This window comes from Scylla paramamosain, chromosome 20, assembly GCF_035594125.1.
Source record: "Scylla paramamosain isolate STU-SP2022 chromosome 20, ASM3559412v1, whole genome shotgun sequence".
Classification (NCBI taxonomy): Eukaryota; Metazoa; Arthropoda; class Malacostraca; order Decapoda; family Portunidae; genus Scylla; species Scylla paramamosain.
This window is the reverse complement of record NC_087170.1, coordinates 10043995-10059566: the sequence shown is the minus strand read 5'-3', so window position 1 is coordinate 10059566 and position 15572 is coordinate 10043995. Positions and strand designations below refer to the sequence as shown.

At 43.8% G+C, this 15572-nt stretch overlaps 1 protein-coding gene across 4 annotated transcripts in view; it reads right to left on the bottom strand.

The window, feature by feature from the left end:
- The window catches only part of LOC135110279 (rho-related BTB domain-containing protein 1-like), a 107566-nt gene that overhangs the window by 18215 nt on the left and 73779 nt on the right, over positions 1-15572 (bottom strand). For 3 of the 4 annotated variants that reach the window (XM_064022439.1, XM_064022440.1, XM_064022437.1), the window contains exons 2-8: positions 4659-4865; positions 2354-2457; positions 1781-1978; positions 1300-1507; positions 824-987; positions 431-527; positions 50-144 (exon numbers count right to left, since the gene is read on the bottom strand). In XM_064022439.1, the coding sequence (XP_063878509.1) occupies positions 50-144; positions 431-527; positions 824-987; positions 1300-1507; positions 1781-1978; positions 2354-2457; positions 4659-4838 (1046 nt within the window). In that variant the 5' untranslated portion in view covers positions 4839-4865. Of the gene's footprint in view, positions 1-49; positions 145-430; positions 528-823; positions 988-1299; positions 1508-1780; positions 1979-2353; positions 2458-4658; positions 4866-9621; positions 9896-15572 lie in introns of those variants that run through there. The other variant, XM_064022438.1, reaches the window with a different exon arrangement.

The following is a 15572-nucleotide window of genomic DNA, read 5'->3' as shown; positions in this document are numbered from 1 at the left end:
CATCTACAAAGACTATGAGTGTTGTGGTGAAGGCAGCTGCTCCACCTACCTGGCTGGGCGGTGCTGGTTGTGGTCATTTGCCAGGAGGCATTCTGTGTCTGAGTTGAAGTTCCCCAAGGTGGTGTCTCCGAAGGTCCCACTCAACTGTAGGGTGACCAAGATAGATGGGAGATGAAATGTGTGTGTGTGTGTGTGTGTGTGTGTGTGTGTGTGTGTGTGTGTGTGTGTGTGTGTGTGTGTGTGTGTGTGTGTGTGTGTGTGTGTGTGTGTGTAGAAACTAGATATAGTACAAAACTCTCCACAGATGATTACAGTGCTTAATTGTCATTTAATAAATCTTCCAGAAATAGGTTTTTTATCTGTAATCTCTCTATCATATTTTCTTGAAGAGTGAGTGAATGTTAAGAAGAAGCCAATGCTGTGGACTCACCATGCTGGAGTCTGAACTACGTCTTGTGGCAGCACAGTCAGAGAGATCTGTCATGAGCAGCTTGTGGAAGGCAGTTGATGCAGCCGCCACCAAGAACCTAAGGCAGTGAAGTGATCAGCAATGACATCACTGGCAGTGTCTCATGCCCTACAGCACCTGAGTGATGTACGGTGTCAACAAATGGAAGGGAAGGTGGAGCTGGGGGTAAAAGGAAGAAGTAAGATACTAAAGGTAAGTAAAAATAATACATCAAGAACATAACATTGTCATCTGCAGAGAAACTACAACCAAGCCACAAGACCTAGTGCTGCAGCCACAGTAGCCTCTCAGCAGCCGGCGCCTGGTAGTGTCTAGCACACACGGGAAATGCAACACTGGGGGAGGAGTACCCACCGGTGAGTATGGACTACGGTGCCGCCGGAGGTGGTGCTGCCCCCGGCCACCAGCACCAGGTCAGTGAAGGCGGCACAGGAGAGGAGGCAGTGGAGATCCTCCTGCAGGGTGCTCCTCACTGGAGACGGCTCCTGTACCTTGGGCTTGGGCGGGCAGAAAGGCACCTGTGGGGCAGGGTGGAGATGGGCCTCAAACACCCTCACTGAGACACACTGTGACTGATTTGTACCGCTTGCTTGGTGTCATCAACACTTGGACTAGCCTACTGCAAATTCATACTTGCTTGTCTACATTTAATTCTTTTGTTTAATTCCAAAATGTCAACTGATGAACAATGCAATGAATCAGCGTACTTCTGTTCAGCACTTGAAAATTTAGCAGCACATACTGGGTTGCAAACAGCACAAATACCACATCACAAGCCCCCTGCCTCCCAGTGTGTGGTGAATAAAGCTGGGAGCAGCACAGCACTGTACCTGTAAAGTAGGTCTCTGGACGCGCTTGAGGTTGGTCATCCAGAAGCGCTGCTGCCTCCGGGATATGAGGGCGGCTCTGATCACATTGTCAAAAACCTCATTCACTCCGAAGTAGGTCAGCACCGAGGTTTCATAGTACTCCACTCCAATCTCCCTGGCCACTGCTCGGCCCTCGCATGGCATCACCAGGTCACACTCCCGCACTGGCCTGGTGACACACAAAACTTGACATCTACATCTGCTTTCTGCCACTAAGCTTGATGAAAAAATATAAATATCTGATTTCCTTTCCACCTTTCTCTTACCATTAAGCTTATGTAATTACAAAATAAACATCTTCATAAGAATGTCCCTTTCCACATTTCTCATCACATGAAACTAATTAAATAAAAATACTTTCATGGAAGTTTCTGATTTTAACCCATTCAGTGAGTACCAACTCATGTTCTTTATCCAGGGACTTTTGAGTGGCTTGACCCACCTGACGAGAGGCGAGCGGTCCTGGCAGTAGCGGAGGTACTCCTCATCCTTGCAGATGTACCTGAGGTCATTCTTGCAGCCCACCAGAAGAATTGGCGTGTTGGGGCAGAATCTCCGGATCTCCGGATACCACATGACGCGGCAGTTTCTGAGAGAGACTGGGTTGGCCACCGAGAAGCAAAGCAGCACCACATCCGACCTGCAGCAGCAACAAGATCAGTGCTGATGGTGTGGCTTGGCACAGGCTGTGACAAGTGGTTGCACTTCAAACATCAGTTAACTTATTAAATCAACATCCAGATGATATACATATATAATGGTGACTAGCATGATGAGATTCTATAAAGAGAGTAAGAAAATGGGTTGAGTGAGCAATACTCCAGTTCATCATCATGCCCCTTGGATAGAATATAGAAAATAGAGAGAAAAAAAAATGCCATTATAAGAAGTCAGATACAGGATGCTAACACTCACCTCTGGAACACAACACAACCACTGTAGAATTTAGATCTAACTCATGACCTGCTTGGAGATACACCAAGACAGCTGTCAGTACAGCCTGTGGGAGACTCACCTGCCATAGGCAAAGCGTCGGTCTTTATCATGGTCCCCAAAAGTGTCCCAGAGGCGGAGGGAGACATTCACACCGTCAACTACCACACACGACCGCTCCAACACCTGCAGGGACACATGGCCAGGGGTATTATTCACTATGCTCTTCATCTATGTTATAAGTGACTCACTTCATTACCCTTATCAATAAATAGAGGCCCATCAGGAGACTTTGCTGTTCATATATGCTGCAAGTGACTCATTCCATTACTCTTATGAATAAGTACAAGTCCATCAAAATTAATAAATATTAGTTATTCAAGTAACTTACAGAAGAATGCATGACACATGAATATATTACTCATATAATTGTGAATTTATACTTTGAATGATTAGTTCTTATGAGTAAATGAGAGGCCATCTAATTAATATGAGTCATTCCAACAACCTGAATAAGGATGTATGATAGTAAACATTTAGTATTCAATTAATTTATATTGCGAGTGACTAATTCCATTACTCATAAGAACATAAGAAATAAGGGAAGCTGCAAGAAGCGACCAGGCTTACAAGTGGCAGTCCCTGTATGAAATATTTCCATCTATTATCCCCATCCATAAACCCATCTAATCTTCTCTTAAAGCTCCCTAATGTCCTAGCACTAACAACATGATTACTGAGTCCGTTCCACTCATCTACCACTCTATTTGAGAACCAATTTCTTCCTATCTCCTTCCTAAACCTAAATTTTTCAAGCTTGAACCTGTTATTTCTTGTTCTATCCTGGTTGCTGATCCTAAGAATTTTGCTTACATCCCCTTTGTTATAACCCTTATACCACTTAAAGACTTCTATCAAGTCCCCTCTTAACCTACGTCTCTCTAAGGAATGTATATTTAACAGCTTCAATCTCGCCTCGTAAGGAATATTCCTCATCCCCTGTATCCTTTTAGTCATTCTCCTCTGTACTGATTCTAATAGACCTATATCTTTCCTGTAATATGGGGATCAGAACTGCACAGCGTATTCTAGATGAGATCTGACCAGCGCCAAGTATAACTTTAATATTACTTCCAGCCTTCTACTTTTAACACTCCTAAAAATTCATCCTAGTACCCTATTTGCCCTGTTTCTGGCCTCTCATGAATACTCTCATGAATATGAATTAATCAAAGTTTATATCAACCATTCTGGTAAAAGTAAGTTGATGGCTGGACAAGAGACACTTTAATCACTTAAATTGATAAATCATGCATCTATGAAAGCAATATACTCCTGTCCAGCACCCCATCTCATTATCATCACCAGCAGCAGGCATGAAACATCCACCCCAAGATACAGGCCTCCCCCAGAAGACAGAGGCTGGTTTGAGCCACATAACACGCTGTACTGGCTTGGAACATCTTGGCAAGGTGACTATGGCATGAAAGACCAGACCAAACTCTCTTGACACAGCATGGAATATGAACCTAGATCTTCTTGACTGTGAGATGATTGAGTCAACTCCCTCACTATTAGGCTGCTATAACCCTATCTGAACCACCAACAACCTCCACCACCACCAGATACACCAGCAACACCCTATGCTGATTTCCATTTATATTTTGTACTGACTGGCAGCATCTGTGAGAAAGCTACATTGGTGATCTTTCCCATCCTCACCACCAACACACACAAGCACAATGCACTGGTCTCCCCTTCCTGCCTCTCCAGTACATATCAGTTTAGTGCATGAGAAAGCTACATGTCTACTCTTTCCAAGTTTTAACCATCAACAGAAATCCTTACCACTACCACCACCACCACCATTGGACACCATCACCTAGCACCCACACAACACAGCTGTCTTACAACATATCCTGTACTGGTTTGTAGCATCAATGAGAAAACTAATATACATCCAGCCCTATCAGACCCTTGTTTAACCTTATCCATCCTGTAACACCCCCCCTGCACTTGTATATCCTGTACTTAGCATGCTTAACAAAACTACATGTTCCTCTATTCAATCTTGTCAGAATCCTGCCTAACTGTGTCTGTCTCCTAGCACATGCACCTCCTTGTATATCCTGCTTCTGTTCACTTCTGTCAGACTATAACACTTCTAAATAGCCACCTGCCTACCCTGTGAGTCCTTGTCAGGATGAATTGAACAACCATCAAGAAGGCCCTTCAGCTCAAGAAGAACCCTGTCAGACCCCAATCTAACCTTAGCTATTCCTTAACACACCCATCTCCTTGTAGAATGATTGAAAAACATAACTTACATGTTCTGTCCAACCCTGTGAGGCCTGTATGCAACCTTATCCATCCCCTGACACACCCACCTCCTTGTATATCCTGTACTGGTCGATCGCGAAGACGGTTGGCACGTGTGTGTTGAGCAGTTGGGAAAGGGAAAACTTCTTGTTGCAGGCGCGGGCACATATGAGGCGAGTTTTGCCCACAGCTGTGTCGCCCACAACCACACATTTCACCAGCTCCTGATGCGGTTGTTCACTATCCATGATCGATACCCATTATCCGTGGCATGTCTGCAAGGAGGGAGAGAGAGAGAGAGAGAGAGAGAGAGAGAGAGAGAGAGAGAGAGAGAGAGAGAGAGAGAGAGAGAGAGAGAGAGAGAGAGAGAGAGAGAGAGAGAGAGAGAGAGAGAGAGAGAGAGAGAGAGAGAGAGAGAGAGAGAGAGAGAGAGAGAGAGAGAGAGAGAGAGGTTAAGTTATGCTCGTTTTGTAGGAATTTTGGTTTTATGTGTAAAATTTAACTAAATTTTCTATGTAGATTGAGTTAAAAAGATGATTGGTAAGTTATAAAGTGATATGGAAAGGCTTAAATAAAAGAAGATATTCACAAGAAATGATAATGATGGTGATGATGATGGAGAAGACAGGGGAAGTTAAGGAGGAGGAGGAGGAGGAGGAGGAGGAGGAGGAGGAGGAGGAGGAGGAGGAGGAGGAGGATAATCCACACTCCTAGTGGTAATAATAGTGATAATGATAACAATATAATAATGGCAGTAGCAATAATAGCACTTAATAGTAATAACAACAATGACAGTGATAACAATCACAAAAATAACAAGAATAAACAGCTAAATTTCCCACATCATTCTGAGTTTCAGGAACAAAAATGCACACACAATACCCTCCATGATTCCACCCTCCCTCCTACTGCCATCACCTCCCCCTCACCTGTTGTCTTCACCTGCCCCTCAAAACAACACCAGGTTATTAGGTATTGATATCTGATGCCTGTTTAATTAAAAAAATACCTATACAGCATATGCTCCTTGAAATGTAAAGTACATTGCAATATATACACATATGTGCTTCTTGAAAAATTAGTAAATGAATAGATAAAGTATGGCACAAAATATAGCTTTAGTGTTTTCAGGTTCTTTGCTGTTTTTTTTTTTGTATGTATGTATGTATGTATGTATGTACAGTGTTATCAAATAATTTGAATGTGTGCAAGGTTATGAGAAGTAAGAAGTGAAACTATGAATTAGTACACAGGTAAACAGACAGACAGATAAATTGACATATCGATGGAAAGAAAGGTGGACAGATGGTAAATGAAGTAGATCAGCAGATAGACAAATAGATAGTTATATTTTGGATAGATAGACTGAGAAACAAAGAGAACACAGATACAGACAGACAAAATACCTTACCAAATAAACAGACACATAAGGGAACAGACAAATAAACAGATAGATAAACTGAAATACATACTGATCAATAGACAGATATGATAAACAGATGATGGAAGACAGAGAGACAACTTAAACCATCCACCCATCCATCTACCCACCTACCTACCCATCTATCCATCCACACACTTGTCTACCTGTCCATCAAAACAATCCAGCAACATTTGAGGAAACTAAACGTGGTGCCAACTTATCTATCAATTTCTGTCTATTAATACACCAATGTGCTGCTTCAAAACTCAAAAAACTGTTTACCCAGGGTCACTCCTGCACCCTCTTGGGATTCTTGCATCAAAGGAGTACTAATAGGAGACATAAAGCAGGCTAAGAGGCTATGCAGGAGGGAATTATAATGCATTGTTTTCTTGGTAATTAAAATTCCTCTTAGCTTTGTCCTTTTTTCTTTTTTACAGTAGTTTTACATGTCTTAGAATTGTATTTTATTATTATTATTATTATTATTATTATTATTATTATTATTATTATTATTACTATTATCATTATTCTTATCCTCATCATCATTTTGTGTTGCCATGGTTACTGTAGCATGAACCAGAAGCAGCAGCAGCAGCAGCAGCAGCAGCAGTAGTAGTAGTAGTAGTAGTAGCATTAATAATAGTAGTAGTAGTAGTAGTAGTAGTAGTAGTAGTAGTAGTAGTAGTTATAGTGGTGGCAGTAGTAGTAGTAGTAGTAGTAGTAGTAGTAGTAGTAGTAGTTAGTTATTCTACTGCTTTTTGTCTTTTGTTAGCTGATGATGATGATGATGATGATGATACACGGCATTCAAATCAAATACAACAAAATGGCAGGCAATCATAATGCTGCCAAAACAAGCCTGCTACAAAAGATGCATTCGTTGATCGAACTTGAAAAAAATAAAAATAAAATAAATAAATAAATAAAAATAAATAAAAATTAAACGAGTCACTAATCATGAATATCAATCATCAACATAATAACAACACTAGAATATTTACTGAGGTGTTTGTTTTCTTAGTTCCCCAACACACACACACACACACACACACACACACACACACACACAAACACACACAATTGCTACAGATTGACTAAGCACGGAATGTTATATAATGCCTATCCTTCTTTGTGTAGCAGTCATGTGGTCAGACACATGCACATTCTAAGTAAACTCTGCTTCACCTTGCCCTTGGCTGTACCTACAACAGTACGTTACTGAGGTACATGTGCTTTGGCCTTGAAAGTGAAGGTCAGGAAGGTGCCAGGCAGGTGTCACGCTCTTCAGGTAACGATCCGTGTGTGTGTGTGTGTGTGTGTGTGTGTGTGTGTGTGTGTGTGTGTGTGTGTGTGTGTGTGTGTGTCGTTCAGAGGGTGACCAAGGTATTCAAGCTCCCAGATGGCGACCAAATGAAATATCGATCCATCTCGAAACGATTATCTTTCCTTATCTTTATCTTTTTTTTTATCTTTTTTTCTTCTAATTTCAGGCGAGTGAACACACACACACACACACACACACACACACACACACACACACACACACACACACACACACACACACACACACACACACACACACACACACTGACACTCACTTACAAACTAATCAACAAAACAACTGACAATGAATAGACAAAAAAAATATATATACATATATATATATATATATATATATATATATATATATATATATATATATATATATATATATATATATATATATATATATATATATATAAGAAAATAAATATCTTTAACCCACAATACTTTTCGTTTTGTCGTCACTCACACAGATCTCTCAGAAGATGACCTTTACACGCCGTCTCCCAGGTTCGTGTCTCTTCATTTCAAACTACGTGGAGACAAAAACGCAAACCTTTACCTAACGTAGTCTGATCTAATCGAATCAGACCCTACTCTAACTTTAACTGTCGTAACTTAACACTTAATACTTTATAAGGTATACTGTGCTATAGTGAATTCATTATTTTATACAAAATAATTTAAATTGAAAGTAAAGTACAGGCATTAGTGTAGCAATACATATCCTTACACACACACACACACAGAGAGAGAGAGAGAGAGAGAGAGAGAGAGAGAGAGAGAGAGAGAGAGAGAGAGAGAGAGAGAGAGAGAGAGAGAGAGAGAGAGAGAGAGAGAGAGAGAGAGAGAGAGAGAGAGAGAGAGAGAGAGAGAGAGAGAGAGAGAGAGAGAGAGAGAGAGAGAGAGAGAGAGAGAGAGAGAGAGATTGTTGTAAACTTCCCGCATGGGTAAAAGTTAACACTAGGCAGTCCCAACACCCTATCTACGGAACCCCCAGTATGCAATGCTTTAACCCTTCGCGTGAAAAAAAAAAAAAAAAAAAAAAACTTCCTCGCTTAAGAAGTAATTCACGAGTAATATCTGCCAGCGACTGTCAATACCTGGGGTAAAACAGGTCATTCCAACGCGGGTCTCCTGTGAAAAGAGCCAAAAGCGTCACGTTGAATTAGCTAAGTAAAAACGAAAGAGAGAAAGAAAAGTCTTAAGTATGAACTAGATTTTGTATGTTAATGTTATTTTCTTCATTATATTAATGTGTTAAGTTTCATTTAAGTAATATTTGTATTGGCTAAGTATGAGGAACGCCAAAAAATTCAGTTATTCAATTCACTAGTCTTTGAAGAAAATATTACTTTTGTATCATTGTTTTCATTTGCATCTGCGTGATTCTCTCTCTCTCCCTCTCTCTCTCTCTGTATATGCCTACAAATAACAAAGACTGGCGATGCTGAGACAGCTTAAAACAAAAACAACAAAGTCTCCGTATGAAACAAAAGTATTTCATCTAGCAACAATATTCCAATCTGTTGTGTGTAACTCTTTCAGGAATTTCAGTGATATTTCAATTCATCTATTGCACATCATTCAATATACGTGCAACACACATCACGGAAACATTCTAAACACTCTATATCGGCCCCTGCCTCCCTCCCTCCCGTCACGCCGACCCCCAGCACCCCTACCCACACCCGGGGCCAGCGCGCTACCCACGGCGTAAAAGAGAGTAACGCTACCAAAACAAAGAAACCCTCACCAACACTCCACACAGAGACCTCGACGCTTGACACACGCCATCCACATCCCCCTCAAGGCTCACTCCCTACACACAGCGCTCTGCAACACCTAAACCTGCTCCTGTCATTGTGTGTGTGCCTAAGTGTGGTGCCGCACAGCATGGTGCACTCACACAGCCCGATGTGAGGGCTGCACTCCACAGGGATGCATCACTCCCACAGCCTGCACGACTCGCTGGCCTGGCTACCTGCGAGTGGCCGCACGTAGCATCTTGTCATCGGCGGTGGTGAGTACGTGGCCGCGCTGCCACCCACTCTTTCTATGCTTAAAACAATCAGTCCATCACCACCAGCACCACTACTACTACTAATACCATCACCACTAATGCCACCCCAGGATATCTCTCCCGCCGCTGGCCAGTCATCTGCGTCCAGCTATCCTGCGGCCTTAACTCAAAGGTCCAGTCAAGAGCGTGTGGTTTCTTAGAGTCCCGGACATTCCCACACCAGCTGTCGAGGGACACACGCGGCGGTAAGGGTGGCTACCTTTGTGAGTGAGGGCGGCGAGGGAGCGCCGGGCGGCCATGGTGGGCGGCCTAGCCTGGAGCGCGGCTCATCTTAGCATCTGGCGGTGAGATGCTCAGCTGGCAGCCCCTGGTCGCCGCCGTCACCGCGTGCACCGCGACACGGCCGTGCTGTCCCGTAGGTGGCCGCTGCTGGGACACGGCAGGGACGCCGCCGTGAGGGAAGAGGCTGGTGCACTGGCTATCCCCCGCTGAGCTAGGCGGCACCGCCGTCCGTCAGCTGATCCAGCAACTGTCATCTTGCACGTCACGACCAGTGTTGCCAGCACCAGTGGCATACCTCTGTTTCGCCCCTCCTAAGTACACGCCGCCACCCGGTGTCCCCGAACGCTACATCAATCTCGCATTATCATAAATGTTGCGTCAGACAGAGACTCGCCAAGATAAGTAGCGTGCACTCAGTGATGAGGGAGGGAAGGCTCGCCGCCCTGTCTGGCAATACCCTGCCGGACCCATTCATAATCATCGTGACGTCATCAGGAACATGCGCAATTAACTTTGAGTCAGACCTTCCTCTCCTCAGCCTCGCCTCGTCGAGACAGCCTACTGAGGGCAGCACGCCTGGGCCGCCTCGCCCTCCATGCATGCCATTCCGAACCCAGAGACACAACAACACCTTCCCTATAACGTGGGCGGCCAGACACACAACCGCCGCCGCCGCCGCCGCTGCCGCCACTGCCGCCGTTCCAGCTGTCTTTCCCTACAGACGCCCATTCCCTTTTCAGGTCCCATCTCTGCCGCCCCAGGGTGTCGCCCATACCTACATCCTATCTCCGATCCCAGTCGTTCTTGGCGCATTTCCTGAAAAACCCGCGGAAAGTGCAAATGGCGGCGAGGCGGCGCGGTGTGGATCAATACACGAAGAGATGTGGAGCGTCCAGTGAGCAGCGTCCCTCTCCCGCAAACCTTGGCGCCCGCGATGCTGTGGGTTATTTTTAGCCTCGAGGGAACTTTGCGGGACACTGATGCAGGTGGCGGTGCTGCCTCGCCCTTCCCACCTGCAGGGACCACACCACGGAGGCACAGGACGCCCAAGGAAGACTGTGAAACTACCAGCAACCCTCCAGCGATCATCAGACAGCAGATGCAGCCCCAACCAGCCTCCAGACAGCCCCTACAGCCATCATATAGACTCTGCCAGCTATTATATAGAGTCCACCTAAGTCTCAGACATATCCCCTTCCAGTCCTCAAGCAGCCATTACTTGCAATCTCCCATTAGCCAGTCCCCTCCAGCCACCAGACAGTCCCCACCAGACATCAGATACAGTCTCCACCAGACATCAGATACAGTCCTTCCCAGTCCCTAGATACGGACCCCCAGACGCAGCTCCAGAAGCTATCAGGTAGCCACCACCAGGGAATCCAATGACTCCGCAAGCAGATTCCTCACCACACACAACCACAGGCCCCACCGCCACCATCAACCACTCCCACACAATCCCCCGCCACAAGAAATCAACAATTCATCACTACACAACACTACACAGTCCCCACCACCACCACCACCATCACCACCGCCACCTTCCTGTCTCGTCATCACCTCGTCCGCCGCACTCTACGGTTCCATCCAGCCACAGTTCACTTACTGCACCTGGCCGTAATAACCTAATTTCCGCGCTGCTCCGCCAGGCGTCACACACGAAAGGCTGACTGGCATTGCCGATAACTGCCGATATTAACCTTCTGGATGCTATCTCGCTGCGCTGATACCACCCGATATTACCCGATATAACCCGACCGTGCCTTCCCGCCCCGGCCCGAGAGGCGTCCCAGAGATAAGGCCCCGCGTCTGTATGGAACTCAAGCTTGCCACATTTTCACCTGCATCTCAGAATTATTGAATACCGAAGAGACTGACAGACTTCATTTTTCTGCCTGCCTCGTTTGTGTGTGTGTGTGTGTGTGTGTGTGTGTGTGTGTGTGTGTGTGTGTGTGTGTGTGTGTGTGTGTGTGTGTGTGTGTGTGTGTGTGTGTGTGTGTGTGTGTGTGTACCCGTCTGTTACAGTTCTAGTCTATTTAGGTGTTCATTTATCAGCTTACAGTAGAATTTTGGGTTTTTCAAGCATGGCTGTCATGGAAAACCATTGTACCTGGTTTAATATTAAAGACTAAGGGCAGTATTCTTATAAACATATTGCACTCTCGTGAGAATTGTTTTTTGAAAGCCACATAAATGATTAGTCGGAGAGAGAGAGAGAGAGAGAGAGAGAGAGAGAGAGAGAGAGAGAGAGAGAGAGAGAGAGAGAGAGAGAGAGAGAGAGAGAGAGAGAGAGAGACGCTTTTTCTTTTCTTTCTTTCTTTCCTTTTTCTTTTTTCTCTTTTTGCTTGGATTCAAACCCTTCCCAGCAGCAAAGTGGCGGGCGAGTATACCGTGCCGCCGTGGTGCCAAGAAGCCCCTATAAGTGCACACCTGAGAGCTTCCTGGGTACACATATACCTGTGAGTCACGGTTCACTCACCCGCACCACTCACGCCGACCACAAACACGTGTTTGTTTTTTCTCCTTACCGCGTTCTTCTCAATCGCAATTTAGTGCAGTTATAGACTCTAGGCTTTTATCTCTTCCTTTTGTGATGGAGTGAGCCAAGGAAAAAGTAAGAAATCATAAGAAAAAAAAAAACGTGAAGGCGTTCCATCCTGCATCACTGTTTTTCTCTCCTTTACCTAGTTCTTCCCAATCTCAAGGCTTTATCTCTTCCCTAAGCGGTGGAGTGGAACCGTAACAAATCTATACTGTCACAGGAGCAAAAAACAGACACGTGAAAGCATCCCATCATGCATCATTGTTTTTCCACCTTACCTAGCTCTTCCAAATCTCAAGTTAGTCCATTTATAGACTCTTAGGAACAGGTAAGGAATCACAACAAATCTATACTGCTACACGTGCACCTTGACACAAGTTTCACCTGCAGAAGAAACAATTAAGGGATCATCGGGATGCGTTCTTAAGACTTTGTACTGTGGATTTTGCATCGCCTTAAGCCTCTGAACTAACCCGGAAACAAAGCAAAACTTAATATGTCCATGTATACGTAGAGACACGTTAATACCTCTATTTATGTTTTTATCTGCTAGTTTTTATTAACGTTCTAAGGAGACCAGCCAGGAGCACAAAATTGCGTAAAACAACTTATAATGCTTCTCCCAAAAAGATAACTACAACAGAATAACAGTATGAAAATAGCTGATAAATTTACTTTCAAAAGTGTCTTGATACTTTTTTGAGGCTGTTCACGCCGCAAGAAGGAGACACAGTTCCGGAGGTCACCGGTGGAAAGGTTGAAAGAATGAGGATACGGTTCAACTTTTGCATTAGTGAGATGGATATAATTCGACATCATCGTTATAATCATTAACCTTTTGTCTTGTAGTAGAATTATGGAAAGATCATAAAGAAGTGATGAAGGAAGCACTTAACGGATTTTAACTGATATATACATGGTGGATACACTGACGAGTGAATCTCTGAACATATTTCTGAAATAGTGGATGAATACACGGACTTCACCTGTGCCTGATGACAACACAAACATTTCACCTGCCCAGCAACACAGCAATCAGCCATAACCCTTTCTTTGACCTCCACTTGTATATGTTAAAGAATACAATTGTCATGAATGAATACACTGGGGCAAGATTACAGGTAAGTTAAGGACATTCGGGTGTGAGGTAATTAATGATACACCTGGACTGGATCACAGGTAAATTAATGATGTTGACTGGCTGACCGAGTGAGTGATTTTAACCCTTCAAATACGGGTGGCTTCTTGGAACATATCAAATCGGTCCATTTCATCATACGAAATTAGAGACCTTCAGACCGAGGATTCTAATAGACAAAGTTCATTGATTTTAAGACAGCACCGGTGACACTTGGTAAAATTATATAATCTCAGCCTACGAGTAAGAGTATGAGACCCACACACCCAAGAAGGTTAGTGCACAACAACGGGATCATAAGGCGCCGCAGCTTCATGCACAAGAATGAAGTAGTGAGTGCAGGTGTCGGCAGTGAGGACAGAATAAGAATAATAGTATATAAGTCCCCGAGAGGTTCCGCACAAGCCCGTCATGCCGTGTTTAGCCGACAGAGCGCCGCTGTTATGGTAATCACCCCGCCGTGGCTGAACAGGGGTGTTATCACTAAAAATAAGAGAAGTTAAAACAAAATCCCAACGCTCGGTTACAAAATTACTCTGAAAACACGTTGAAAAATAGTGGCATGCAAATATAACTAAAATTAGACCAAAATATCGCGTTTTTTTTTTTTTTGTATAAATTTACCTTTTCCTCTTTTTCCGTGTTGATTTGCATAAAATCTTGCACGTCAGGTCAACTTGTTAGGACGTTCTGGATGTGAAGGTAAAGATAGGCGAGTTGAAAGCATATATATATATATATATATATATATATATATATATATATATATATATATATATATATATATATATATATATATATATATATATATATATATATATATATATATATATATATATAGTGTGCCCTAGAAATAGTCCATAGAAAACTGGAAACAACGAAACTCACATGCAAACACAAAGGCGGTACCGGTATCAGACTCTCTCTCTCTCTCTCTCTTGCATGCACCGTCCCTCCATCCCTCCTTCTTCACCTTACACTCTTGCACGCCACACACACACACACACACACACACACACACACACACACACACACACACACACACACACACACACACACATACACACACCCCTCCAGCCCTGTCGTGTCTATTGAATGAGCAACAAAGGCCAACACAACACAAGGCCAGGTATTCATCCCTACTCCCCCCGCCACCCACCGTTTTCTACCTGTCCCCCTCCCACCACCACCACCACCACCACCACCACGTCTGCTCTATCACCTCTTACTGTCCATCGTATATACACAGAGCGAGCAAAAGGTAAGACTTGGCTATCGCTTTCTATCGCTGCCTGTTCACACCTGTTCTCTCCTGCACCAGTACCTCCCCTCCTGTGTACCTTTACCTGCTCTTGTGTTATGTAGTTACTGGTGGTGTTATTGTTATGGTGTTACTCTCGATTACTTAAGTTGTTTTCGATTTTATTTATTTATTTATTTTTTTTGAGGGATTTAATTTAGGTTTCTTAGTTTATTTTTTTATTAGGTGTAAAGAGTGTTAAATGAGAGAGAGAGAGAGAGAGAGAGAGAGAGAGAGAGAGAGAGAGAGAGAGAGAGAGAGAGAGAGAGAGAGAGAGAGAGAGAGAGAGAGAGAGAGAGAGAAATATGAAAATGCTCAATTGTAGCTTCTAAAAATAGTTGATATACATTTTATTTTTCTTTTCATTTTATTTTTATTTTCTTTTATTTTCTGATACTTAGATTGTCTCCTGTATCTAACACTTATGAAATTCTGTGTTTTGTTTGTACTACTAATACATGTCTTATTAATTACCCTTCTCCCATCTCTCTCTCTCTCTCTCTCTCTCTCTCTCTCTGCGTGTCGTCATCATTTTTCTCATCACACATAATTGTCTCGTTTAAAGCATATTGCACATTAACTACTCTCTCTCTCTCTCTCTCTCTCTCTCTCTCTCTCTCTCTCTCTCTCTCTCTCTCTCTCTCTCTCTAACACGCACGAACATTTAGCCACATGCATGCTTACCGTCTCCCTTCCCCTTCCTTCTCCTCCTCCTTCTCCTCCTCCTCCTCCTCCTCCTCCTTCTCCTCCTCCTCCTCCTCCTCCTCCTCCTCCTCCTGCACACTTGTTACGCTTTCATTAAAGAGAGGAAATCACAACGATAATCACCTGCATTCTCGGTAATTAGGGAAGCCTTCGATCGAGTATCTACCTGGCCACACACACACACACACACACACACACACACACACACACACACACACACACACACACACACACACACACACTTCA